A 27,352-nucleotide genomic window follows, 5' to 3' on the forward strand; every position below is an offset into this window, starting at 1 on the left:
GGAGGTGTTGTGGGGATGGTGATGGACAGGGATGGAAATATAATGGGTGGCATTGGGTGGCAAGATTTGGGGAGAGATAATGAGGCAACTCAGCAGGCTAAGTTGCGGGCTAAATAAATTGGGGTGATTACCCCATGGACCTAACTGTGAGCAATCAGATTAGACACTACATGTTTGAGTCCTCCCACCAGATCCTTTTCCATCCCACTCTACTATGTTGTCTATTTTTTCTGAGGAATTAAGGGTTACCCCACCCTCCCCACTCCCATCCCTTTAACCCCACCTCCTACTGTAATAGATCAGCAACCCAAGGCAGGAACCTGTCTAAACCAGAAGAAAGCCCTCTCAGCTCACCCCAGCCTCACTCCACTTCCCACTTCCATCCCTGCTAGCTGCTTGCAGGACTCTATCCCTGGCTTTCCCCTCGGACCTTGCAATCACAAAAGGTTCTTCGGGTGAGTGCAAGAGCCTGAGGCTGGAAAAGGCTGACTTGTCTCCCAGGCTAGGCTGGTAAGGGACCTGCAGGGAGAGCTGGGCAGACAGGTGGGAGGGGGTAGGGCTGGCTGGAGGAGGGAAACAACAAAGGAACCAAGGTACTGCCAATGACAGGACATTTGACGTGTCTTGAGTCTCCAGATAGATGCCGTGGGCTCTATCTCTATGTCCTGCCCTTTTAGAATACCCCACCAGCAGATCAAACTCAGATCTCATGAGAGTAGCAGCAGACACAGGACCAGAAGGCAATCGGGAGCTTCCGGAAATGCCACACCTGTGTGCCACAGAGTTCCCCACTGACCCTTGGTTGGGGTCCTCTTGGTTCACAAGGCATGCACTTAATAACACCTCGCCTTCTGTAATACTCTGCACCTTCTGTAATCACGCACGCACTTAATAACACCTCACCTTCTATAATACTAAGTCCTCAGAGCTCCGTGCTGTTCTGAGAGGGACGGCCACAAGTTCTTTCCCAACCCCTTCCGTTCCCTTTCTCTTCATGCCCATCCCCATGAACCTGCATCACTCCCTGGCACTGCCAAGCCAACCCTGGAAAAGGAGTTTCCCGACCATTGGCTGGAATCAGGGTGGAGAAGTTCTTAGAATCTTCCTGTCCTCCAGGGACATGTATGCTTCCAGGGACAAGCTTAGGTCATGAACATGCTCAGAACCTTTGGACAAGAGGAAAAATACTAAGAGATTTGCTTTTGACCTCTTAGGTGGCAGGGCTGCTCCCCTCAGGCAAATGCCCTTCACACCAACCATCATCGCGCCCCCTTTCCCTGGCTGGAGAGTTGGTTTCAGGTTCCTACAGGAGACACCTTTCCTTCCCTTACTCCCTATGTAACATTTTTGCTCTGCAGGCAGCTCTGCCCATTCTCTAAGCCTGGCTTAGAAGGCACTGGGAATGTCCTATAGCAAGAGACCTAGATAAGCCATGCAAGTGAGAGAGACATCTGAGGAAAATGGAAGACCTAAGGCAGACAGGAAGGAAGCACAAAAGACGAGCTCTGGGTCAGACCCATAAACCACCTCCCAAAGGCCATCATTTCATTGCACTGGAATTTTGCTTTATCAGAAGCACCTGGAAGTAAGGGAGTCATTGCCTTGGGCTTGGGAATCTAAGTGGGAGACCATATTAACTTGGGTTCGATTAATTGGAGATTACTAACTGTGGACAAAAGTTTCTTTGCACATTCAATAAAAATGGCATTTGTGTAGTAAATTCAGAGCATAAACCATATTGCTAAAGGTGGCATATTTAGTCTACCAAAAACAATACTTTTCGGGCACTTTAGACATATCTTTTTAGAAGCAGCAAGTGCATGGGCTAATTATCATCAATCTTTATGTATTTGTTAAAGAAACATTTACTGGATCTTTATGGGTGATCTTTTGTAAGAGATTAGTTTGAGGTACTACATATGTACTTGAAAATAATAAAGTTGCATTTCTTTATGAAAAAAAATGTCTTCCATAATTCAGATTTCTATACTTTATACTTGCCCCCTCCTAAGTAGTAATATTGAAATGTGTGCTGTGGCAGAACCTGGCTTGTAGGGGATGCAACAAAGAGATAGAGCAAGTGTCAGGGACAGGAGGGAAACGGTCTGGGAGCAGATGACAGCCATAGAGAAAGCTAGAGGGGAAGAAGTGAGTTTGCAAAATATATAAGAAACTATTGTAGGAGCTTCCTTCCTCTGATCCCACCCTAAGAGCCACAAAGGTTTGCCCAGGACAGGGAAGGGCCTATGAGTCTGTGAGGACCCGGATCCTCCGGGGCACTTCTGCTTTTTTCTGTTCCAGACCAAAATCAGGCCACTCTCGATCTGATGGGATGGGGAAGGAGATAATGGGCTGAGAGCCCAAGAGTCACACCAATTGAAAGTCTGTTCTGCATGCAGAGCCCTGTCCTGGGTGCTGTCTTTAAGGGACGGGGGAAAGTAGATGCAATCCTTGAAATTCACTTGAATAGTAGATATCAGAAACCGTCATGGACAGAAAGTAATGGGCAGTAGCAGGGGCACTTGCGTGCTGGGGATGGAGGGGTGGGTGGGTGGGTGTGCATTGCTCACGGGGGGCCTGGGAATGGGAGGGAGAAAGACACCAACTCTTACAACCTATGCCAGGACCTCAGAATAATGGTCAGAAGTCAATTCTTGCCCAAGTCAATTTCGGCCCCTTTATTAAGACTCTCACAGTGTCATTAATGACAGTCATAGTTAGAAGTGATTATAGGAGCCTTAACTGCAGCTCATTTGTGCCATAACTAGGCCAAACTTTTACTTGTATAGTCTCCTTTCTTCCCACCGCAGGGCCTTTATTCTTAATGGCCCCTCTGCCGGGAATGCTTTTCCCGTTATTCACATGCCAGGCTTGGTCACTTCATTCAGATTGCTCCTTAAACATTACATCCTCAGAAAGACCCTCACAGAGGACCTCAAATAAAGTAACATTCCTGGCACCTCTTTCTCTATTCTCTTTGTTTTTATTCATAAATACTTATTACCGGCTGGGCACGGTGGCTAACGCCTATAATCCCAGCACTTTGGGAGGCTGAGGTGGGCGGATCACCTGAGGTTGGGAGTTCAAGACCAGCCTGACCAACATGGAGAAATCCGGTCTCTACTAAAAATACAAAAAATTAGCCAGGCGTGGTGGTGCATGCCTGTAATCCCAGCTACTTGGGAGGCTGAGACAGGAGAATTGCTTGAACCTGGGAGGCAGAGGTGGTGGTGAGCCAAGATCGTGCCATTGCACTCCAGCCTGGGCAAGAGGAGCTAAATTCTGTCTAAAAATGGAGCTAAAAAAAATGCTTATAACCTCAAATGTAGATGGAAAGACAGCTAGATATAACATTTGGAAAGATATGCATGTAACCTACATGTATTTTTGTTGTTGGTTATTTATGCTTTTGTTTGTCTGGCTCCTCCAGCATAAGTCCCATGAAGACAGGGATTCTATTTCTTTTGTTAACACCTTTATCCTTACACCGAAAACATCTGACACACATTAAGCAATTGATAAATGTTTGCTGGATGACTGAAAGGATCCTCACAATAATGTAGAGAGAGACTGTTATCTCCAATTTACAAATGAGAAAATTGGGGCTCAGAAAGGTTAAATTATTATTCAAAGTTTCAAAGGTAGTAAGCATCAGAAGCAGGATTCAAACCTAGGTCGGTCTGACTCCAGGGCCTGCCCTCTTAATCATGCCATGCCCTGGAACTGCAAGAACAGAAAGGCTGTGGGCACAGACAGCGCCTGACTAGCCCAATGGCTCAGTGAACGGAGGAGGCTGCTGAGGGAGCCAGGAATTTGTGGATAACAAACATTTGAGCAGCAGGGGCCAGGCAGACCCGTGAGAAAAGGAGAAGACATGATCTCAAAGATACAGTAAGGGATTAAGAAAAAGATCCAAGCCGGGCACTAGATCCTGGCACTTTGGCAGGCCAAGGCGAGCGGATTGCTTGAGGTCACGAGTTTCAAGACCAGCCTGGCCAACATGGTGAAACCCTGTGTTCTACTAAAAATACAAAAATTAGCCAGGCCGGGCGCGGTGGCTCATGCCTGTAATCCCAGCACTTTGGGAGGCCGAGGTGGGTGGATCACCTGAGGTCAGGAGTTCAAGACCAGCCTGGCCATCACGGTGAAACCCCATCTTTAAAAATAAATAAATAAATAAATAAATATTTAAAAAATTAGCCAGGCATGGTTGCATGTACCTGTAATCCCAGCTGAGGCAGAAGAATCACTTGAACACAGGAGGAGGAGGCTGCAGTGAGCCGAAATTGCACCACTACACTCCAGCCTGGGTGACAGAAAAAGACTCCAACTCAAAAAAAAAAAAAAAAAAGGAAGAAAAAAATCCAAAGAGATTTTGATGGTCTGCTAGAGGATCTTAGCAAAAAGAAGAATGTAATCTGAATTACTATTGAATGTAACCTGAGAAGCTAAGGCCAACTTTTGACCCAGGCAGAAAGACTGTCCATGCCATTTCCTTTTTATCTACAGAATAGGAAATGTGATCACACATCAGAGATAGTTGCTAAATATTCATAATGCTAAGAACGCAGGGAAAATAGGAAGAAAGTGATTAGATCAATATCAAAGGAAGACAATGCAAAATGAGTCTTTCAAAAATATCCTTGGCTCCAGTGAATTCAATGAAGGATTTTTTCCAAATTCCTCAAAGAATTTCCATACATTATTTAAAATGTGCTGGAATATAAAAAATAATTTGTCATTGCCCAGCCTATTTTATGTGACAAGTACTATTTTGTTAAAATATTATAATTAATATAGATGATAAATTGACTACCCCAAATGGTGGAATGCAAGGATAGCATATTGCAAGGAAAATGTTACAAACAACTAACATTAGCTAGAAAAATGATTAAATAATCATTTCAAAAAAGGTTGAGGAGGCTATCAGTAAAATTCAGTGTCTATTACTGATAAAAAATGTTGGAGGAAAAAAGCATATCAGAAAATGTAATCATGGACCAGGCATGATGACTCACGCCTGCAATCCCAGAACTTTAGGAGGCCGAGTCGGGCAGATCACCTGAGGTCAGGGGTTCGAGACCAGCCTAGCCAATATGGTGAAACCCAATTAGAACACTTTCTCTGGATGTAGTAAGAAAAGGATATAGTAAGTCTAGAAAACCAATAACCGAAACTATAACAGAAACAATTGCACAAAACATTTGAAATCCTGGATAAGGAGTTTGTGCTTAAAAATTCTAAATAAACCAGGCACAGTGGTTCATGCCTACAATCCCAGCACTTTGGGAAGCTGACATAGGAGGATTGCTTGAGCCCAGGAGTTTGAGACCACCCTGGGCAACATAGTGAGACCTCATCCCTACTAAAAAGAAAAAAAATAGCCAGCTGGGGTGGCCCACACCTATGGTCCCAGCCACTTGGGAGGCTGAGGGAGGAGGATAGCCTGAGCCTGAAATGTTGAAGCTGCAATGAGCCATCGTTGCACCACTGCACTCAAGCCTGGGTAACAGAGGAAGATTCCGTCTCAAAAAAAATTTTTTTTAAAAGTTCTAAGAAAATAAAAAATGTTTTAGCAACCATAACTCCCTAAAAATCCAAGAAAATCAACAAAAACCAAGCAACAGTATCAATAAAAAAAAAAAAAACCCGGAAGCAATCAATTCAAAGTTACAGGGTACATTATATCAGTTTTCAAAGAATCAAATGTATCTCTAAATATTAGGAAGACAGAAAATACGGCACAAAGGGCTTCTATTTACAATAGAATGCAAACAAATTACACTCAAGGTTTACTGTGTGCAGCGTACAGTAATTATTAAAGTTAAAAGTATAATAAGAGAAATAAAGAAAAACATAAATTCATGGAAAGCTAAACTTGACTGCCATTTGGGAAGGCAGAATGTAGTAAAGATAAAAATATTTTACCAGGAAAGAGTCAATTCAGTATCAATTAAAATCCTTGCTGTATTTTTGTAAAACATGACATATTGGTTGTGACATTCAGCTGCAAGAGTAATCAGGCAAGAATCTCAGAGGTTTTTTCCTCAGTAATTATGAAGCAAATGAATAGATCACTGATGCTAACATATTTACCCCAGTAGATTTTAAAACACATCAGACCCAAGTGACAACTATCAAAACCTTGCAGCATTAAGATAAAACCTGAAAACTCATCATTCATTCAACATGTATTCAGGGACTATTTGTGGACCGGCTGCCCTGTGCCAAGCACTGTTCTAGGAGCCGGGTATGCAGCCGTGAAAAAGCCAGGGAAGGTCCCTAGGGTCATGGAGAACCAGACAAATCAACAAGACAAGTCAATCAGACAAGTCAACAGTTAATGGGCAGGATAATTTCACAGGGAGAGAAGTGTTGTGAAGACCGGAAGTGATGGAGAGGGGTCTGGCTCGGGAGGGCTGCTTTGGATTTAACAATGAGAGAAGGCCTCTCTGAAGAGGTGGACTTTTGAGCTAAGATCTCTAGAACAAAATGAGGGTTCTAAAAATAATTTCAATTGATTGTATCTCCTTAAAGTTGGTTTTGGGAACTCCCCCATGTGCAAGACTGAGCTAAGTGTTATGGTCACATAGATGACGCACAGAAAAATACAGGAATTTTAACTTCAATTCTAACTTTGTTCTTAAGAATTTTATGATCTACATTCAACATAAAGACTGGGAGAAAACATATGCAATGTATATGACAAGGGTTTCCTACAAATCAGTATAAAAAATAAAACAATGGAAAACTGGGCAAATTGTAAGAATGACAATTCACAAAATAAAGTCCAAGGCTGGGCATAGTGGTTCATGCCTATAATCCCAGCACTTTGGGAGGCCCAGGCGGGTGGATCACCTGAGGTCAGGAGTTCAAGACCAGCCTGGTCAACATGGCGAAACCCCGTCTCTACTAAAAAATACAAAAAAACCAGCCGGATATGGGGGCTTGCGTCTGTAGTCCCAGCTACTTAGGAAGCTAAGACACGAGAATCACTTGAACCCAGGCGGCTAAGGTTGCAGTGAGCCAAGATTGCACCACTGCACTCAAGCCTGGGAGACAGAGCAAGACTCCACCTCAGTAAAAAATAAAATAAAGTCCAGAAAACATAAGAGAAAATGCTCACATAGACAATTCAAAACTGCAAATTAAAACTACAAGATATCAAATGTCACTGATTATAATAGCAAAAATCAAGATCATCTAGCATAATCATAGGTGTGGAGAGTGGACATTCTTGCATCTTGTTGTTGGCATATAGATAGATAAACCCTTTTTAAGACCAGTTGGCAGAATCTTTTAAGATTCTTAATGAGTATGCCCTGTGATTCAGCAACACGAACTGATTCTACAGAAATAGAAGCTCAAGAACTTAATGATATCTATGTATAAGAATGACACTCTAGAACACTTTTAAGGAATTTATAGCAGTGATGAATTCAGTGTATATCAGATACACCAAACTGTTGATGGTATTTAAATGTGACTTCAAGTTAGTATTTCTGAATATATTATTGATTACTGGTTTTAGACATTTAAGTCTGTTCTGATCTACAGTTCACACATAGACTGTTGCTATGGTAATAATAGAATGTTAGTGATGATCACTTGATGGATGTTGATTAAGTGCCTGTGTTTTGTTTTGTTTCCTCCTCTGGGTAACAAATAGGTGTATGCGGGCGGGCGTGGTGGCTCACGCCTGTAATTCAAGCACTTTGGAGGCCAAGGTGGGCGGATCACCTGAGGTCGAGAGTTCAAGACCAGCCTGACCAACATGGTGAAACCCCGTCTTTAAAAATAAAAAATAAAAATAAAACAAATAGGTGTATGCTACTTTTTTGGTGAACTTGTTTCTTGAAAGATTTGGCTATGCTATTCAGAGTTTTTATTCATATGTTTTTCTTTGTAGCAGGCCACTGCTACCATATTAAAGCAAAATTTAACTTTTGTTGAATCAGCTAATTCAGGTAATCCAAATATTTGTGGAAAAACATCTGGATAATTTATTGAACACATTAGTATTGTGTAGACAGTTTTGATCATTCCCATTGCATAGGTGTTTATTGTGGAATAATCAATATAGATTCACTTTTAATTTGCATGTGTAAATTAATATTCAATAAAATGTTTTTCATTAAAAAAAGAATGACACTCTAGCAATTTTATTAATGGTTAAAAAAATGGAAAATATCTCATAAATCCATCAGTAGTGGGAATGATTGAAAACAGCATGTTCAATACAGAATATGGGAGCCTCATAGCACTGAAAAAAATAAGCTTTATATACATGACAGGTTGATAGCGTTGAATGAGCGTATAAAAGTTGAAAAATATCTCCTTTTAGATATATATTTGTATAAGCATAGAAAAAAGACTGGAAGGATATGTAGCACATTGTTCCCAGAAGTAACTTCAGCAAGGCAGAGTCTGAGTTTGGAAGGAGGGAAAGTGTGGCTTTCAATTTTTACCTTATACATTTTTAATAGAGAAGAAAAATCCAATCTGTTAAAGAAATAGACTATCATTTATCCCAGTTGAGAAGGGAACATTTCTATTTCTGAATATTGAAGGAGGATTGCATCAGCACCAAGATGAATGTTTTCAGATATAGTCATATTTTTAAAAAGCATGCCCAACCAAAATGCAATTAAATAAATATCAGGCTGGGCTTAGTGACTCACAGATGTAATTCCAACACTTTGGGAGGCCGAGCCCAGGAGTTTGAGACCAGCCTGGGCAACACAGGAAGACCCTGTCTTTATAAAAAAAAAAAAAAAAAAAAAAAAGCTGGGCGTGGTGGCACACACCTGTGGTCCCAGCTACTTGGGAGGATGAGATGGGAGGATCACTCGGACGTGGGAGGTTGAGGCTGCAGTGAGCCATAATCACACCACAACACTCCAGCCTGGGTAGCAAAGCGAGACCCTGTCTCAAAAAGTAAATAAACAACAGAAAGGGAAAATGTATGTGACATGCATAATTGAAAATATATAGAATGGTTGATAGAAATGTATAGATGCTTCGGATCATTCTTGGAAGGAGGTGGAATCCTATGGACATATAAAACATATATACAGAGTTAATACAGTCAAAGCACTTACTGAGACTCCAGAGAAGGTCAATGAAAGAGATAAGTACAACATTTTAAAATGAGAAAATCCATGCTATCACATGGAAAAGCATATTTTTACCCTCACTGAGAAGAGCTGCATATTAAGCCACAAATAAAACTTCCGCGACTGAATTCAAGCTACCTATTGAGCACATACTATGTATGTCAGACATTGTGCTTTTTATAGAGCACCTCATTTAAGGTAGACGGCATCCTCTTTTACAAATAAGAAAAGAGAAGTACAAAGAGGTTAGGTAACTTGCTCAAAGCCACACAGTTGACAAGTGGAAGAGCCAGGATTGAAACCCAGGACTGGCTCCAGAGCCCAAGATCTGATTTATTCTGCCGGCTGATCTCCTAAAATTAAAAGCTCAAACCCAATGTTGGCGGAAGAGTGTGCCTCGCTCAAAAGCACACTCACACGCGGAGTACCTGCTTTATTTTTGAGCCAGCTATACCTCTAAGCCTCCAAAGTCTGCATGTCCACACAAGAACTTTGTTCTAGTTCTGTCCTCAGAGAAATTCTCTCTGCAGCAGGGCCTACCCCAATCATCCTCAGACTCAAAGACTGAGACTTCCAGATTCTTGGTTAGAACCTTCATGAGGCCTTTGTGATGCCAGACCTGGATCATTGCCCAGACAGCCACAGAGCCTGGGGCTGGGGGAGTTCCCAGGTCCCTGACGCTCACTCCACCTCCTCACTCTCGTGTCATTTCCCACCTGCTGTGGGCCCTGTGGTATCTCCATCACTGAGGCACCTGGTTACCCTTCCCCTCCTGTTTCCTAATGCCCTCACCACATTTTCTCACCTCTACCTCTTCACCCTTCCGCCCCAGGCTCCTCCCATCCCTCCTCCCTCACTCCTGACTCTTCCTCCTCCCAGCTGACCACTGGATCCCTCCTCCCTCACTCCTCTTCCCTCCCTCACCTTGACCACCGGACGACGCCCCCTTCCCTGCCTCTTGCTTTCTGCTCCCTCATTCTCTCCCCATCGCTCTCCTCTCATAGCCCCCTCTTCCCTTCCCCTTCCCTCACTCTCTCAGCTTTCTTCCCTCAGTTGAGCTTGGACAGCTATTTCTGGGGATAGCTATGGAGCTGGGGTGGAAGAAAGGGGCAGCGGCTCCCCAGGGACAGAATCCAAGACAAATACCTATAAAGGGGCCTAAACCTAGCAAGAAAAAAATGAAGAGGAAAAAAAAGAAGAGAGATACAGAGGAACTGAAGAAGGAAGTGGTTATGGTGAGAACACCCAAAGCCGGCACTGACTGTCGCCCTTTGGAAACACTCCTGCACCTACCTTTTAACATCTTACCTTGAGAATGCATCACACAGGCCAGAGCCACTTCTCTTCTCTGTTAGGTTTCGGAGGGGAGGCAAGGGTTTAAAAAAAAGACACACAGAGAGAGACAGGGCAGCTCCACAGCAAACACAGGTATATTGCAGACACCCTCGGAAGCGGGGAAGCAGCTTAATGACAGAGCCCACTGCTGCTTACAGGCTGGGGTACTCATAGGTATGGGCAGGAGGGGCCTGGGCAGTACGACTCACTCCGGGCAGGATATCAATGAGATGTTCTCATGATGAGGCGGATTTTTGGCCCTTGTTTCCACAGAATATAATAGTATTCCTTGGACATTTGCCTAGCAGGATGCGATAGGGATGTTTCTTTAGTGGGGCCTTTGTCTTTTTTTTTTTTTTTTTTTTTTTTGAGACGGAGTTTCGCTCTTGTTACCCAGGCTGGAGTGCTATGGCGCGATCTCGGCTCACCGCAACCTCTGCCTCCTGGGTTCAAGCAATTCTCCTGCCTCAGCCTCCCGAGTAGCTGGGACTACAGGCGTGCACCACCATGCCCAGCTAATTTTTGTATTTTTTTTAGTAGAGACGGGGTTTCACCATGTTGACCAGGATGGTCTCGATCTCTTGACCTCGTGATCCACCTGCCTCGGCCTCCCAAAGTGCTGGGATTACAAGCGTGAGCCACCGCGCCCGGCCAGGCCTTTGTCTTTAATTGGACTTTTGTCCACCATGTGGTCAGGGGGTTAGGCAGGCTGTTTCTCACAGCCTGAAGCCCTGTGAAATGTTTCACTTTGACCAAGGTCTGCAAAATAGTGGAGAACTAGGACAGGCATGGTGGCTCACGCCTGTCATCCCAGCACTTTGCGAGGCTGAGGCAGGCAGATCACCTGAGGTCAAGAGTTCGAAAGCAGCCTGGCCAACATGATGAAAACCCATCTCTACCAAAAATACAGAAATTAGCCGGACGTGGTGGGGGGCCTCTGTAATCCCAGCAGTTCAGGAGGCTGACGCAAGAGAAACACCTGAACCCAGCAGGCAGAGACTGCAGTGAGTCAAGATCGCTCTACTTCACTCCAGCCTGGGTGACAGAATGACTCCATCTCAAAAGAAAAAGTAGTGGGGAGCTTACCAAATGATACAGTTGCAGTTTGGACTAACAATCTCCAGTCTGTTTCTCCCCCTCTCCCTGGAAATGACCCGGGCCACCTCCTGTCCCTCATTGCCTCTACTGTCCCCTCAGGACGATCACAAATTAACCTTGGAAGAACTGAGCACCAAGTACTCCGTGAACCTGACAACGGTGAGTAGGAAGCTCCCTGAGAAGGCAGAGGGTCTCCGACTCCCACTGTCAGGCTGCCAGGACAAAAGCTGAACTAGAAATCCAGCCCCCTAACTTCAAGTCCAATGCTCCCACCCCTCACCCTCTGCCTGGCCACGTTCCATGGACACTACCTGGAAAAAGCTGAAAATGGCAACTACACCCAGGGAGAGTTTAGGACTAAATAAAAGAATAAGAATGCTTTAGGGTGGTGCTGGTCCTTTGCACTTTTTTTTTTTTTTTTTTTTGAGACGGAGTTTCACTCTTGTTACCCAGGCTGGAGTGCAATGGCACGATCTCGGCTCACCGCAACCTCCGCCTCCTGGGTTCAGGCAATTCTCCTGCCTCAACCTCCTGAGTAGCTGGGATTACAGGCACATGCCACCATGCCCAGCTAATGTTTTATATTTTTAGTAGAGATGGGGTTTCACCATGTTGACCAGGATGGTCTCGATCTCTTGACCTCGTGATCCACCCGCCTCGGCCTCCCAAAGTGCTGGGATTACAGGCTTGAGCCACCGCGCCCGGCCCTTTGCACTCTTATAATTTATCTAGGACAGCAAAGAGCTTGTGCTTATGTGGCTTACATCTGTCTATATTTACCATGTTAGAAACTAAAATTGAGAGGTTAAAAATGTGTTTCTCAATTCATTTAAAAATAACAAAAATAAAGTTGTTATATATTCATATATATGTTTTGACAAATAACTATATTTTTCAAAACAAAAAAAAAGCATCATCTTACATTTTTGCAAATCTCTTCAATGTCTCACTTTTTAATAGAAAATAAGGTGGATTCTCTTTTCTGTATTAAATCTGTTGTGATATCATGTCAGCTGGCCTTCAGAAAATTCCACTATATACTCTTAAGAAAATGAGTTTAAAAAGGCAAACAACGATTAGTATTACTATAAAAATTGACCTTGTGGACCCCCCGAAAGGGTCTTAGGGCCCCTTGGGTGTTTCAGACAGAGGTTGGGCAGTGGCTGATGGGGATTGGCAGGTTCTACTGTCATTTTCACTAACAGGAAAAAGCGCAAAAGCTTGTGAACGAGAGTGGAATGAGAATCTATGCATTCATGCCTTTTGTTGGTATTCTTTTCTATTTATATTGGTATTCTTTTCTATTTATATTTATTTCTATTTTTTTCTATTTATATATTTTTTAAATGTATAGATCAGGTGCCATGGCTCACACCTGTAATCCAAAGCCGGCAGATCACTTGAGGTCAGGAGTTCAAAACCAGCCTGGCCAACATGGTGAAACCCTGTCTCTACTAAAAATACAAAAATTAGCCAGGTGTGGTGGCACACACCTGTAATCTCAGCTACTTGGGAGACTGAGGCAGGAGAATCACTTGAACCCGGGAGATGGAGGTTGCAGTGAGCTGAGATCATGCCACTGCACTCTAGCCTGGGTGACAGAGTCAGACTCTGTCTCAAAATATATAATATATATATGGATATGTAAATGTACATATTTATAGTACACATGTAATATTCTGATATAAGTATACTATGTGTAATGATCAAATCAGGGTATTTAGGATACCCATAACCTCAAATGTTTATCATTTCTTTGCATGAGAATATTCCAAATCCACTCCTCTAATTATTTTGAGATCTACAATAAATCATTAACTATAGTTGCCCTATTGTGCTACCAAACACTAGATCTTATTCCAAGTTGGAGAGTCAAAGTGTGGGTGTTAACATGTTATCAACATTAAGCATTATATTGCTTCCTCACACTGGCCCTGCACATTATAATTATCTGTATGTATTTATCTCTCCACCGGAGCACCTTAAAAGTAGGGACCATTCTTACGTTGGTATCCTCAGCACCTACCACATAGCAGGACCCAAGATAGGTTCTCAAGTTCAAAAAGGTTTGTGAATCGATCCACAAACAAAACCCTTCCTATGTAAGCATGCGAAGTGACATCCCTCCTCTAACGCAGATTTTAAAATCTCACCTTATCCAGAAAGAACTTTCAGAGTGACCTTCTGAAAGCTTTGTTGGACTCTAGGCCCATCCTGGGGCTCCAAATGTTAGGTTCCCCTTTGCTATACCTGTTCCTCTTTTCACAGCTCTCTATCCAACCCTATTTCTTCTCTACACAGGGCCATAGCCACCAAAGGGCAAAGGAAATCCTGATTCGAGATGGACCCAATACCCTTACCCCACCCCCTACCACTCCAGAATGGGTCAAATTCTGTAAGCAACTGTTCGGTGGCTTTTCCCTCCTACTGTGGACTGGGGCCATTCTCTGCTTTGTGGCCTACGGCATCCAGATATACTTCAATGAGGAGCCTGCCAAAGACAACGTGAGTCTGATCAGCTGCGACTATAGCCAGCCCAGTTTCTGCTCAGCCCCAGACACTCTCTTGCTCAGCAGTCTAGCACTCCTGAAGTCCCCTGGTCCAAATCCCTAACACTCCCAGCACTTTCTAAGAGAGCCCGGAGTCCGTCTTGGTTCCTTTCGCCTTTTATCTAGAAAGCCTCTGGTCCAGCTCCCCGAGATACACAATGTCCTTGAAAAAGTTGCTGTTTTTTGACGACTTTCCCAATTGATCCTCAAAGCACTTTGCAGTCCCTTTCTCTTCTCCACAGTTTCAACCTCATCTCCTTCCTCCCAGCCTCCCTCACCATACGCCCCTCCATCCCCTCGTCCACTGGTCAGCCTTCATAGAGAGAAAGATACCGGCCTTCTCCGACCAGGAATTTTGCTAATGGCTCACCACGGCTCAGGGTTCCTTCACCAGGAAGCCACGTGCACTGGCCCCACCTCAGGGTCTCCTCTACCCCTCTGCTCTCAACGCAGTCCTACGGTCTCTTACACCTGCAGAAACTGCTGTGACCCTTACAAACCCATTTTCTGAGGATGAAGAGGAAGACAAGGCGCCACTGATAAATGCTTTCTTTCCCCACCCCCAGCTCTACCTGAGCATCGTACTCACTGTGGTGGTTGTCATCACCGGCTGCTTCTCCTATTATCAGGAGGCCAAGAGCTCCAAGATCATGGAGTCTTTTAAGAACATGGTGCCTCAGGTAGGATCGGAGTGAAAGGAGCTAGTGGGAGGAGGAGCAGGATGTGGCTAAATACACAATGATGAAGTCCCATGGAAAATTATATCCCACGATGAGTAAGCCAAGTGAGGTTGGTGATGAGGGGGTCAGGGTACTCTATCAGTCCTAAAAGTACCTAGAAAAGCTGTGGAACCCTGAGAAAGACATAATGTCACCTATCAAATGGTCTGATCTAGAAGGCAAAATCTGAAACTAAAGACGAAACACCATACAAACCCCAAATAAGAACTATTTTTTTAAAGAGACAAGAGTTGGTGGGGCTGGGGGGGCTGGATTCATCAAATGTCAATGACATCAAAGACAAAGAACAGCTGTGGGGATGTTCCAGTTTAAACAGACCAGGTATGGTGGCCTCTAATCCCAGCATTCTGGAGGCTGAGGCAACAAGATCACCCAGGAGTTTGAGATGCTATCTCTACAAAAATAAAATAAAATAGCTGGTATACGCCTGTAGTCCAAGCTACACGGGAGGCTGAGGCAGGAGGATTACTTGAACCTAGGAATTTAAGTCTGCAGTGAACTATGACCAAAAAAAAAAAAAGAGGCTAAAGAGACATGATAATTATTCTGAGGGTGGTGGCTCCCACCTGTAATTCCAGCCATTTGGGAGGCTGAGGCAAGAGGATTGCTTGAGTCCAGGAGTTCAAGACAAGCCTAGGTAGTATAGTGAGACCATATCTCTACAAAAAATTTAAAAATTAGCTGAGCGTGCCTGTAGTGCCAGCTACTCAGGAGGCTGAGGTGGGAGGATCGCTTGAGCACGGGAGGCGGAGATCACGTGCTACTGCACTCCAACCTGGTGACAGAGAGAGAGAGAGACTCTGTCTCAAAAAAAAAAAAAAAGACAGGAACATGACAACGAAATGCAATATCTAACCCTAGATCTGATTCTGTGCCAGAGGAGAAAGGAGTAATGCTTTATTTTTACTTTTTATTTTGAGCTTTTATTTTAGGTTCTGGGATACACGTGCAGGTTTGTCATATAAGTAAACTGTGTGCCGCAGGGATTTGGTGTACAGAGTATTTCATCACCAGGTAATAAGCATAGTACCTGATAGGGAGCATTTCCATCCTCACCTCCTCCCACCCTCTACCCTCCAATAGGCCCCAGTGTCTGTGGTTCCCTTCGTTACGTCCATATGTACTCAGAGTTTAGCTTCCATTTATAAGTGAGAACATAAGGTATTTGATTTTCTGCTCCTGTTTGCTTAAGACAATGTCCTCCAGCTCCACTGAAAATAATACTTTAAAGGATGTATTGTGTCAATTGGCAAAACTGGAATACTGACAGATTAATACAGTAGATTAAAGTGTCAATGTGAAACTTACTGAAATTGATAACTACATTGTGGTTAAGATAATATCTTCATTCTTGGGAAATGCACAATGAAGATTTTAGGATAAAAGATCATGATGTAGGTAACTTATTATCAGGAAAGTTCAGAAAAAGAGTGTACACAGAGAGAGAGAACAAATGACAAAGTAACTAGGACAAAATGTTAATAGGTTGAATCTAGATAAAGGTTATATAGGTGTTCTTGGCACTATTTTTATTCTTGCAACTTTTCTGAAAGTTTAAAATTATTTTCAAGTTAAATTTTTTGTTTGTTTGTTTGTTTGTTTGAGACAGAGTCTCACTCCGTCACCAGGCACCAGGCTGGAGTGCAGTGGCGTGACCTCGGCTCACTGCAACCTCCGCCTCCCGGGTTCAAGCAATTTTCCTGTCTCAGCCTCCTGAGTAGCTGGGACTACAGGCACACGCCACCACGCCCAGCTAATTTTTTTGTATTTTTAGTAGAGACGGGGTTTCACCAAGTTGGTCAGGATGGTCTCGATCTCTTGACCTCGTGATCCGCCTGCCTCGGCCTCCCAAAGTGCTGGGATTACAGGCTTGAGCCACCACACCCAACCCAAGTTAAATGTTTTTTAAAGGTACCTGGAAAGAATACGACAGTAAACAAGGGTTCCTAGGCACGGGGCTGGACACTTACAAAGGAATAGACTCCACATTTTCCCCGTAACAGGATCATGGTCCACTAGGATAGCCCAGGATTTCCTTCTCTCTTTGGTATCACTTAATTCCTTCCGTGGTAAGAGTTTTGGGACAAAGTGTTTGGGCAGTTTTGAAGGCTAGGAGTTTGGGGATGGTCAGTTAGCTTTCGCTACCTAAAAAACCACCCCAAAACCTAGCGGCTTAAAATAGCAAACTCCTGTTTCTCATCATTCTGTGGCTGTGCTGTTTTTCTGGTCTGAGCTGATCTCAGCTGGGGCTGATGGTCTTAGATGACCTCATTCGCATGTCTGGCCCTCAGCTGAGATGACTGGGACAGCTGGGGCCTTTTTCTTCATGATCTCTCTTTTTACAGAGAGGTTAGCTTAGATTTATTCATATGGTGGCAGAGGGTTCTCAGAACAGCAATGCAAGCCCCAACATAAAAGCACTTTTTTTTTTTTTTGAGACAGGGTCTCACTCTGTCACCCAGACTGAAGTGTAGTGATGTGATCACAACTCACTGCAGCCTTAACCTCCCAGGCTCAAGTGATCCTCCAACCTCAGCCTCCCAAGTAGCTAGGACTACAGGAGCACGCCACCAGACCTGGCTAATTTTTTTCATTTTTTGTAGAGACAGAGTCTCACTATGTTGCCCAGTCTGGTCTTAAACTCCCGGGTTCAAGCAATCCTCCCACCTCGGCCTCCCAGTGTGCCGGGATTACAGGTGTGAGCCGCTGCACCTGGCCTTAAAACACTTTTTAGACCTCCCCTTCCATTACTTTTCTTCTATGGGCCAAAGCAAGTCACATGGCCAACCCCAGGTTTAGGGGTAGAGAGATAGACTCCACCTCTTAAAGGGAAGAGCGTCAAAGTCACATTGCAAAGGGCCCTGCAAACAGCATCATAGGAGTTTGCCATCTACCAAAGACACCTTCAAGAATGAGGTGGTTTGGTGATGGTAAGAAAGGGGAGCAAGAAGGACGGAGACCAGTAACGGGAGGTTTTAGGCTGAGAGGGGGATGGGGGAAGCCAACAGTTTTGGAAACGATCATGCGCTATCCTCCCATAGCAAGCTCTGGTAATTCGAGAAGGAGAGAAGATGCAAATTAATGTACAAGATGTGGTGTTGGGAGACCTCGTGGAAATCAAGGGTGGAGACCGAATCCCCGCTGACCTCCGGCTTATCTCTGCACGCGGATGTAAGGTGAGGGGATGCAGAAAGCTCTGTGAGGGAACTAAGCGTGATCTCAGGGCAGGGTAGACACCTGGGCTGAGTTAGAGAAAGTATAAGCTTATTACTCAGACTCTTGAGAAGTTACAAGTAAGTGCAGATTTGATGTTAGAGGCCACAGGTGTGTAAATTTCTCTTCTGTCCATGATGATGTTGGTGACCAGATGAAGACATGCTATCTTTGTAAATAAATCGGCCTTTTTTCTTATGCTCACCTTACAACCCATCCTGTTTCCCATCCCAGGTAGACAACTCGTCCTTGACTGGGGAGTCAGAACCCCAGTCCCGCTCCACTGACTTCACCCATGAGAACCCCCTGGAGACCCGAAACATCTGCTTCTTTTCCACCAACTGTGTAGAAGGTGAATATTGAACCATAAGTTGCATAGATTCAAAAGCAGACGCCAAAACATAAAGATTTGAATAACTGTCTTCTAAAGGTAGTGGGGTAGGGAAGAGCCAGTAAATGTCCAAGTTTCTCTGTCACTCGTGAGCTGTATGACCTCTGGTGAAAGGTCAAAGTCACCATTTCCACATTTGCACAATGATGACCATAAAAGTCGTTGCTCCATAGATTTTTGTGTGCATCGAGGTAATATATGTAAAATGCCCAGCACACGGCCTAATACATTGTAAGTGACTTGTAAGTATCAGCCATTATTTTAGCTTGTGAATGGACTATGCTGTATAAGCTGAAAATGGCACAGAGGGAGGAAAATGGTTCAGCCCTGCTAGGTCATTTTTCTCCTAAGGTAAGCCCTAACTTCTAACTGTTCCCCTATCCAAAAGAAGATAATTGCATTGGAAACTTGAATTACCAGAGGTGCCACTTAGCCTTTGCTACTCAAACTTTGGCATTGCTCCTAGAATCTAGGAATCCTTGAACTGGGAGGCAGTTCTGGGCACAGTGGTAATAAAAAGGACTGAACATCATGATATCAATCTCTCCTTTGCCCTTTCCCTTAAGGAGACCTGAAGACTCTATGGAGCACACTTGAAAACCATTATTCAGTCGGGCATGGTGGCTCACACCTGTAATCTCAGCACTTTGGGAGACCGAGGCAGGTGGATCATTTGAGGTCAGGAATTCGAGACCAGACTGACTAACATGGTGAAACCCCACCTCTACTAAAATACAAAAATTAGCCAGGTGTGGTGGCAAGCACCTGTAATCCCAACTACTTGGGAGGCTGAGGAAGGAGAATCGCTTGAACCCAGGAGTTGGAGGTTGCAGTGAGCCGAGATTTCACCACTGCCCTCCAGCCTGGGTGACAGAGCGAGATTCCATCTCAAAAAAAAAGAAAAGAAAAGAAAACCATTATTCATGCTTAAGGACACATGTTTGGGTATCTAAAAATTGTTCTTTTGTTTGTTTTGTGTTTTCTTAAGACAGAGTCTCTCTCTGTTGCCCAGGCTGGAGTGCAGTGGTGCCATCTCAGCTCACTGCAACGTCTGCCTCCCAGGTTCAAGCAATTCTCCTGCCTCAGCCTCCTGAGTAGCTGGGATTACAGGCACGCACCACCATGCCCGGCTAATTTTAGTATTTTTTGTAGAGAGGGGGTTTCATCATGTTGGCCAGGCTGGTCTCCAGTTCCTGACCTCAACTGATCCACCTGCCTCAGCTTCCCAAAGTGCATGGCACAGCCATGAGCCACTGCGCCCAGCCTAGAAATAGTTATGTTTTTTAACTGAATGCATAGTATATGTTAAATGTTATAAATATTATCTCTAATTCGCACAACGCTCACAGTACCAGATATTATCCCTATTTTACATAGGGCAGACTAAGCTTCAAAGAAATTAAGCACCATATTCAAGAGTACAACTCAACAGAAAGGAGGCGGGTCGGGGATTCTAATGTAGGTCTGTCTCTGCAGCCCGTGCTCTTTCCACATGCCCTGCTCTGTACTGAAAGATTGCTAATGACCTACCTGGTAATAAAATTATTTAATTTGAAAATACCTTAAAGGAAAAGAGCGATGTGAAGACTGAATAGACTAGGAGAAAGAATCCAACTAGAAAATAAAATACATATATATAAAAATGTTTTAAAATTGATTAGACAGAAAGATGCAAGTTAGCAAGCTTTCCCCCAAAACACTAGATAGCTACTATTAGATTTTAGGAAGAAATTTGCCCAGATTTCCTCTTACAAAGTAGGGTTTTCACCAGCTAAGCATGTGTTCAAATAAAGGGTATAGAGGAAAGCGGGTGGTGGCATTTCGATTGGGAAACAAGGGTCTGTTTAGATAGAAAATGGTTTCGTAGGAGACTAAGAAAACTCAAGATGTGGCCGAGAAGGTGGAGCCAGGTTGAAGAAGCTGGGCTGAATGAGCCGTTGTGGAAGGACTTTCAGCTGAGGAATTTCTCAGCAATTTGCAGACCAATAGCATTTACCATAGACCAATTTGCCCTTTAACCTTTGCCCTAGACTTTTAACCTTTGCCTTAGATCAATTTGCAGACCTTCGCCCTTGCCTCCCATCTCTCATCACCGCAGACCTTGACATGGCTGTGGTACACACATCTCTCTTTGGGTTCACATCTTCAAGGGAGCCCACGCTATTTCTCTGGCAATATATGGAAGGTGTGGGAAGGAGTCAGTCTGGCCTGATGTGCCAGATGCTCAGCCTTCTCAGCCTTCCCCAGAGTCAACATCAACCTAACCCCGTCTCTAGACACGGTAGACCATACTCCACCCTGCCTCCTCCACCCCACCAAAAATATAAAACTCCTCAGCAGCTCTCAAGTGTTTCAGTGTCTTCGTTCCACAAGACCCAGTATATGCCTTTGGCAACCAGTTGGAAACCCATCTGTTGAATGCCTCAGCCTGGTAGTCTCTTCGGGATTCCTCCTCCACCTAAACACTGAAGGCTGACCTGTCTGCTCCAAGAGTAGGACCCTGCTCTCAGACTCATAGGGCTAAAGGCAGCCTTAGAAACGGAGACCACCATGTGCTGCAGTGTTCATGGGTGCTCCCAGGTTACAGCTGCCCCGGCTAAGTCACAAGTACGATTTTATGTTAGTCCTTCTGGACACCCTCAATTCATCTAAATGATGAAAAGAAAGAAACTAATTTCGAGGGCCTATGATGTGCCTAACCCCCTTCTAGACTCTTAAAAACATTCAATCCTCACACTTTAGTAAGCACTTTTATTCCGTTTTAAAGATGAGGAAGCCTGACTCTCAGCGTTTAAGTAACTTGCCCCAAGGGAAAGAGCTAGTAATCTGGAAAGCTAAACTTCCAGCCCTGCGTCTTTCTGCTTCTAAAATAAATGCTGTTTTGATGACATGTTGCCTTTCTGAGCGATTCTGACTCTGACTGACTTCCATGGTAGAAATTTCAGTCTTTACGGTAACACAGGAAGAATTACTTTAAGGAAGGAATCTTGTCAAGCCCCTCATTTCGAGCCGTGTAGATGAGTGGCCTGCATCGTGTCTGTGTAAAGCCAAACATGATGTCCAAGCTGCCCTCTGACTGGGGCGGTGCTGGTGGAGACGAAAGGAGGACCTCATAAGCGCAGAAGCCCAACTGTTATGGCCCGTGCTACCCAGCAGAGGTCAGACTGGCTCCAGCCAGCAAGGCAGGGAGGGGGCTGAGGTTAGAGCAGCATTTCTCAACCACCCACACTTGGGGCTGGATAGTCCTTTGTTGTGTGGGAGGGGAGGGCTGTCCTGTGCATTGCAGGTTACGTAGCTGCATCCCCAGCCTCTACCCACTGCATGCCAGTAGCAGCCTTCTACCACCCCAGTTGTGACAACCAAAATGCCTCCAAGCATTGCCAAATGTCCCCTGGGGGTGGAGGGTTGGTGGGTGGGACTGCCTCCAGTTGAGAACCACTGGGTTGTGGGATAAGGGGATGTTGGAACATAGGACTCTACCAGAAGGGTAACCACTATTCCTGAGATCTAGAAACTCCTCAGCTGCTGAGGGCAAGGTAAGAACTATATAGGCAACAGAAGATACTCAGATTAAGTGTGGTAAGGGCCTTCTCGATAGTGAAGGCATTTAGGCAATAACATTGGGTATTTCTGGAGAACTGTGAGACCTCTTCCAAGATTTTTCAGACTGGAAGACCTTTATTGTATAAACTCAGTATGAGGAGAGAGAACACAATGACCTCTCAGAGGGCCTTGAGTCTCCGCTTTGTTTTTGACCATTGACAGCTTCCTCTTTGTAGGAACCAAACCCAACAGCTTCCCCAATTCAGTCTTTTTCTCCCTGCACTCACACTGAACACAGAACACTTCTGCGTCCAACACATGTAGACAGTTCTCCCCACCAAAAACCAGTTCTCCTAAGAACAATGACTGGGTGTCCTATAAATTCAGTTCAGTTCTGACACAATCCACCTGGGGATAGCATCAGACCCCACAGGTTAGAGCTCAGCCCCAGAGACAGTCCCCAACTCTAGACACCAATCGCAAGTCCTAGGTTGTGGCCCGACTGTAAATTGGGGTTCCCAAGACTCCCTCCCCAGGTTTGATTAATTTTCTAGGACAGCTCACAGAACGCAGGGAAACATCTTACTTAGGTTTACCCATTTATTATAAAGGATATTGCAAGGATACAGATGAATGGTCACATGGAAGAGACGCGTAGGACAAGGCACGTGGGAAGGAGCATGGAGGAGCGTCCGTGCCCTCTCCTGCCTGGCTGCCCCCCAGTAACCTCCACGTGGTCACACACGTAGACACTTTCCAAACCCAGTCCTTTGGAGTTTTTAATGGAGGTTTCATTACATAGGTGTAATCAATTACATTATTGGCCATTGGTGACCAACTCAACCTTCATCCCTTCTTCCCTCCAAAGGGTCAGTCCAGAACCTGCAAGTTCCAACTCTAATCACATGATTATCTGCCCTGGCCACCAGCCCCATCCTGTGACTATTCAAAAACCTACCAAGGGTCACCTCATTAGAACAAAGATCCTCCTATCACCCAGGAAATTCCAAGGCATTTAAAAGTTCTGTGTCAGATGCTCCTGTCACTCAAGACATTACAAAGGTCTCGGGAGTTCTGTGTCCAGAACTGGGTCAAAGACCAAATATCAGGACCAAAGATTCCCCTAGCACCCCTATCTTCAAGGGTTTTAAAAGTTCTATGTCAGGAAGTGGGGGCAGAGACCAATGTCCATACTTCTTACCATACCTTAACATCACATTGGCCTCTCCTGCTTCATCCACAGGAACCGCCCGAGGTATTGTGATTGCTACCGGAGACTCCACAGTGATGGGCAGAATCGCCTCCCTGACATCAGGCCTGGAGGTTGGCCAGACGCCCATCGCCGCTGAGATCGAACACTTCATCCGTCTGATCACTGTGGTGGCCGTCTTCCTTGGTGTCACTTTTTTTGTGCTCTCACTTCTCTTGGGCTATGGCTGGCTGGAGGCTATCATTTTTCTCATTGGCATCATTGTGGCCAATGTGCCTGAGGGGCTGCTGGCCACGGTCACTGTGAGTAGACAGGGTGGAAGGTGGCCTCAGGGCAGACAAACCACCTCAGGGAAAAGGAATCACTAACAGCTCTTTCATTGTTGAACCTCTCAAGTGCAGAGTCTTCCCAATTCAGATACAAATATCAGGAATGATTTAGCTCTTCATATTACACTGACTCCTTCTGCCCTCCCTCAATGAGAGAGGAAGCACGTTTCAATGGAAAATGCATTGGATTATCAGTCACTGAGTTCTAGCATTGACTAAATCACTAAACATCTCCAGACCTCAATTTATTCATCAGTTTATAGAGGAAGATTAATTTAGAATTATAGAATCTTACAGGAAAGGACTTCAAAGACCATATAAATTCAATTCAACCGTTCAACCAATGCTGAATATCCTCTCTAAAACTCATAGGAGATGATTATTATTTCTGGTAATTGGGAAGCCCACCCCTTTCTGTCTCAATTCATTTCATTGTTCGCTTGCTCTATTTAAATTTCATTGTGTTGAGCAGAAATATAAATCCCTGTTTGTCCTAAGTTTGTCCCAGCTGAAGAAACACAAAATAAGTCAATTCCCTCTCTTCTACAGATAACCCTTTAGATTTTTGATGGTAGCCATTACGTTCCCCCAAACTCTCGGGATGGGAGGTGAAATAATCCCTCCTCCCTTAGCCATTCTTCCTATGACGTGACCTATAAAGCACCTGTCTTGATGATCAGCTGTTTGGGGTATACTCTAGTTTGTCAGTATTCTTAAAAGAGAACTGAGAATAATAGTTGGGGTGTGTTTGGACTAGCACAAAAATGTTGGGACTAGCGATATTATGTAAATAAATTATAACCCCTAAACCTATGATTATGTAAGTAAGTCCATACTTACATAACCACAGCCTAAGAATTCATTAGCTTTTTAAAAAATCCTGCCTCACAGTTAACTACATTGCCCTTACGATCAACAAAAGTCTTTCGGTTTAAATGATTTTTCAAGTCCTTCCCCATGCTGTGATATTATTGGTATCTCCTCCACATTCTTTGTTTAAACTATTGGTCCAACATTCCCTCCACATCTAGCATCTTATGCCACCATAAAAGATTAGCTGTCTATGTGGTCCCTGGAAAGATTGGACTTAAAGAGGTGTGGCTGGCCGGGCATGGTGATTCACACCTGTAATCCCAGCATTTTGGAAGTCTGAGGCAGGTGGAACTCGAGGTCAGCAGTTCAAGACCAGCCTGGCCAAGATGGCGAAACCCCATCTCTACTAAAAATACAAAAATTAGCCAGGTGTGGTGGCGGGCGCCTATAATCCCAGCTACTGAGGAAGCTAAGGCAGGGAATTCCTTGAACCCAGGAGGTGGGAGGTTGCAGTGAGCTGAGATCGTGCCACTGTACTCCAGTCTGGGTGACAGAGCAAGATTCCATTTCAAAAAAAAAAAAAAAAAAAGAGGGTGGGAGGTGTGGCCTGAACTTGAATGAAAAAGAGATTGCTGAATAGAAAATATGCAAGGATCCTGAGGGAGAGGAATATTCCAGGGGGGAATAAAGAGGATCCTTCTCTATTATACCCTGGTAAAGAAATACACTCTTTTTTGGCCAGGCATGGTGGCTCATGACTGTAATCCCAGCACTTTGGGAGGCCAAGGCTTGCAGATCGCTTGAGCTGAGGAGTTCAAGACCAACCTGGCCAACATGATGAAATCCTGTCTCTACTAAAAATACAAAAATTAGCGGGTCATGGTGGTGCACGCCTATGATCCCAGATTGGGAGGCTGAGGCGGGAGAATCGCTTTAACCTGGGAGATCGAGGTTGCAGTGAGCCGAGATTGTACCACTGCACTCCAGTCTCAAAAACAAAAACAGAGGAAGAAATTTTTTAAAAATACACTCCTTTTTGAAACTCTTACCATAAAGCACAAACCACAATCACTTTCCTAATTTCCTTTACCACAGCCAGAAATGAAATGTTTAAAGAATAGGTGGGAACAAAAGGGAAATAAGTACAGAAGATTAAAATGCATTAAAAATGATCAAATATCCACAACGCAAAGTAGTGTGAGTATTCCATCTCCTGCGTGTATTCTCTTCTCTCTTCTTGGCTTTAGGTGTGCCTGACCCTGACCGCCAAGCGCATGGCGAAGAAGAACTGCCTGGTGAAGAACCTGGAGGCGGTGGAGACGCTGGGCTCCACGTCCATCATCTGCTCGGACAAGACGGGCACCCTCACCCAGAACCGCATGATCGTCGCCCACATGTGGTTTGATGAAACTGTGTATGAGGTGGACACCAGCGAAGAACAGACTGGTGACTAGTGGTATTGGGGCAACACAAGGAGGGATTGAGGGGTGTGATGAGTGAGCTGAGAGAGAATGACGTCCAGAGAGAGAGTGGGGGAGCCTGAAGGCGACTGGAGAAGAGAAAAGTGTGGAGGAAAAGAAATGCAGCTCCCATGAAGTATCCGGGTGCCAAAGAGGATGGGAATCATCGCTTGCTTTAAATTCTCATTCCCTGCTCACAATTCTTTTTTCCTTTCTCCCTAGGGAAAACATTTGCCAATAACTCTGATACCTGGTTTATCCTGGCCCAAATCGCTGGCCTCTGCAACCGGGCTGACTTTAAACCTAATCAGGAGACTCTGCCCATTGCTAAGGTGTCAGGCCCAAGGGGAAGAGGGTACCTCAGTGTCCAGGGTATAACCTGCCATCTCCCAAAAAATCCTTTCCTGGAGCTCAGTAATTTCCCTCCAAGTACCCACCCTCCCCACTTGGCCCCTCTCCATGTTGCCACAGCTATGCCTCATGCCCAGGAATCATGCCCCTGGGGCTTATTATACAAACCCCATCCTGGCAGAGGGCCACAACAGGTGATGCTTCCGAGTCAGCCCTCCTCAAGTTCATCGAGCAGTCTTACAGCTCTGTGGCAGAGATGAGAAAGAAAAACCCCAAGGTGGCAGAGATTCCCTTTAATTCTACCAACAAGTATCAGGTACAGAACCCACAAAGGTAGGATAATGGTGGTGGGGGATGGGCTCATCACTGGGGCAAGGGGAGCTTTGCCTCCGCCTTCAACTTCATCTCTGAGCAGGAGAGAAGTTCAATAGAGCCCGCATTCCCATTAACAGAAGCCACACACAAAAGAATGTGACAAACAGGTAAAGAGAGGTAAAACAGGTGATAAAGGAAGAGGCATCAGTCAGTCCTGTGCAGAGCTCTGAGCTGTGCCACTTGGGGGAAAAGTGAGCCGTCAAATGCTCTCTGAAATGTCTGTAGACAGCAGAGGCGGGTTGGTGAAAGTCATGTGAGCGTCACACGCAGCTGTTAGGAGGCCCCTCTGTGTCTACTAGGGGATTTGCCACTGCAGAGTTAGGTTGCATTTGCAAGACACGTTATTTCACTAGCCATCAAGTATTTCCTTTCACCCCACATTCGACTTGCAGTCCTAGAGGCTGCCATCAGGTAGGCGATCAGGGGTCTCCACGTGTTCATGAAGTTTTTCATTTCCCAGGAACATTTTGGTCCAATGTCCAGGGAGGAGTGGACAAGAGCAGGGGAAACGCTGAGTGAGGGACCAGAGGGACAGGAAAGACAGTCTTTCCTCCCAAGTAGAATCCGGGCAGACTGAAGAGAGAATCACGGTAGGATGCGGGAACAGTGGTATTATCGGAGCTGGAGCTTTGTCAGGTGCAAGCTGAGTTCCATGGGGCAACCATGGTTTGCTTGGGGGACTAGATTCTTCAACTCCATGCATGACTGAAAAGGCCAGACATTTAGGTGTGGGTAAAATGTCTCAGAGAAAATGAGACTCCCAAGTCAGTTGGTTTCTTTTTTTTCTTTTTTTTCTTTTCTTTTTTCCTTCCTTCCTTCCTTCCTTCCT

At 44.7% G+C, this 27,352-nt stretch overlaps 1 protein-coding gene across 1 annotated transcript in view; it reads left to right on the forward strand.

Annotated features, from left to right (window-relative positions):
• Positions 1 to 9,755: 9,755 nt before the first annotated feature.
• The window catches only part of ATP1A4 (ATPase Na+/K+ transporting subunit alpha 4), a 38,587-nt gene continuing 20,990 nt past the window's right edge, over positions 9,756 to 27,352 (forward strand). Inside the window, exons 1-10 of the mRNA XM_032260849.1 lie at positions 9,756 to 10,351; positions 11,649 to 11,708; positions 13,851 to 14,054; positions 14,665 to 14,778; positions 17,880 to 18,014; positions 18,286 to 18,403; positions 23,229 to 23,497; positions 25,585 to 25,783; positions 26,020 to 26,129; positions 26,330 to 26,464. Coding sequence (XP_032116740.1) covers positions 10,202 to 10,351; positions 11,649 to 11,708; positions 13,851 to 14,054; positions 14,665 to 14,778; positions 17,880 to 18,014; positions 18,286 to 18,403; positions 23,229 to 23,497; positions 25,585 to 25,783; positions 26,020 to 26,129; positions 26,330 to 26,464 — 1,494 coding nt within the window. The 5' untranslated portion in view covers positions 9,756 to 10,201. The remainder of the gene's footprint in view (positions 10,352 to 11,648; positions 11,709 to 13,850; positions 14,055 to 14,664; positions 14,779 to 17,879; positions 18,015 to 18,285; positions 18,404 to 23,228; positions 23,498 to 25,584; positions 25,784 to 26,019; positions 26,130 to 26,329; positions 26,465 to 27,352) is intronic.

Source organism: Sapajus apella, unplaced genomic scaffold (assembly GCF_009761245.1).
Source record: "Sapajus apella isolate SASKATOON/1434 unplaced genomic scaffold, GSC_monkey_1.0 scaffold119, whole genome shotgun sequence".
NCBI classification, from domain to species: domain Eukaryota; kingdom Metazoa; phylum Chordata; class Mammalia; order Primates; family Cebidae; genus Sapajus; species Sapajus apella.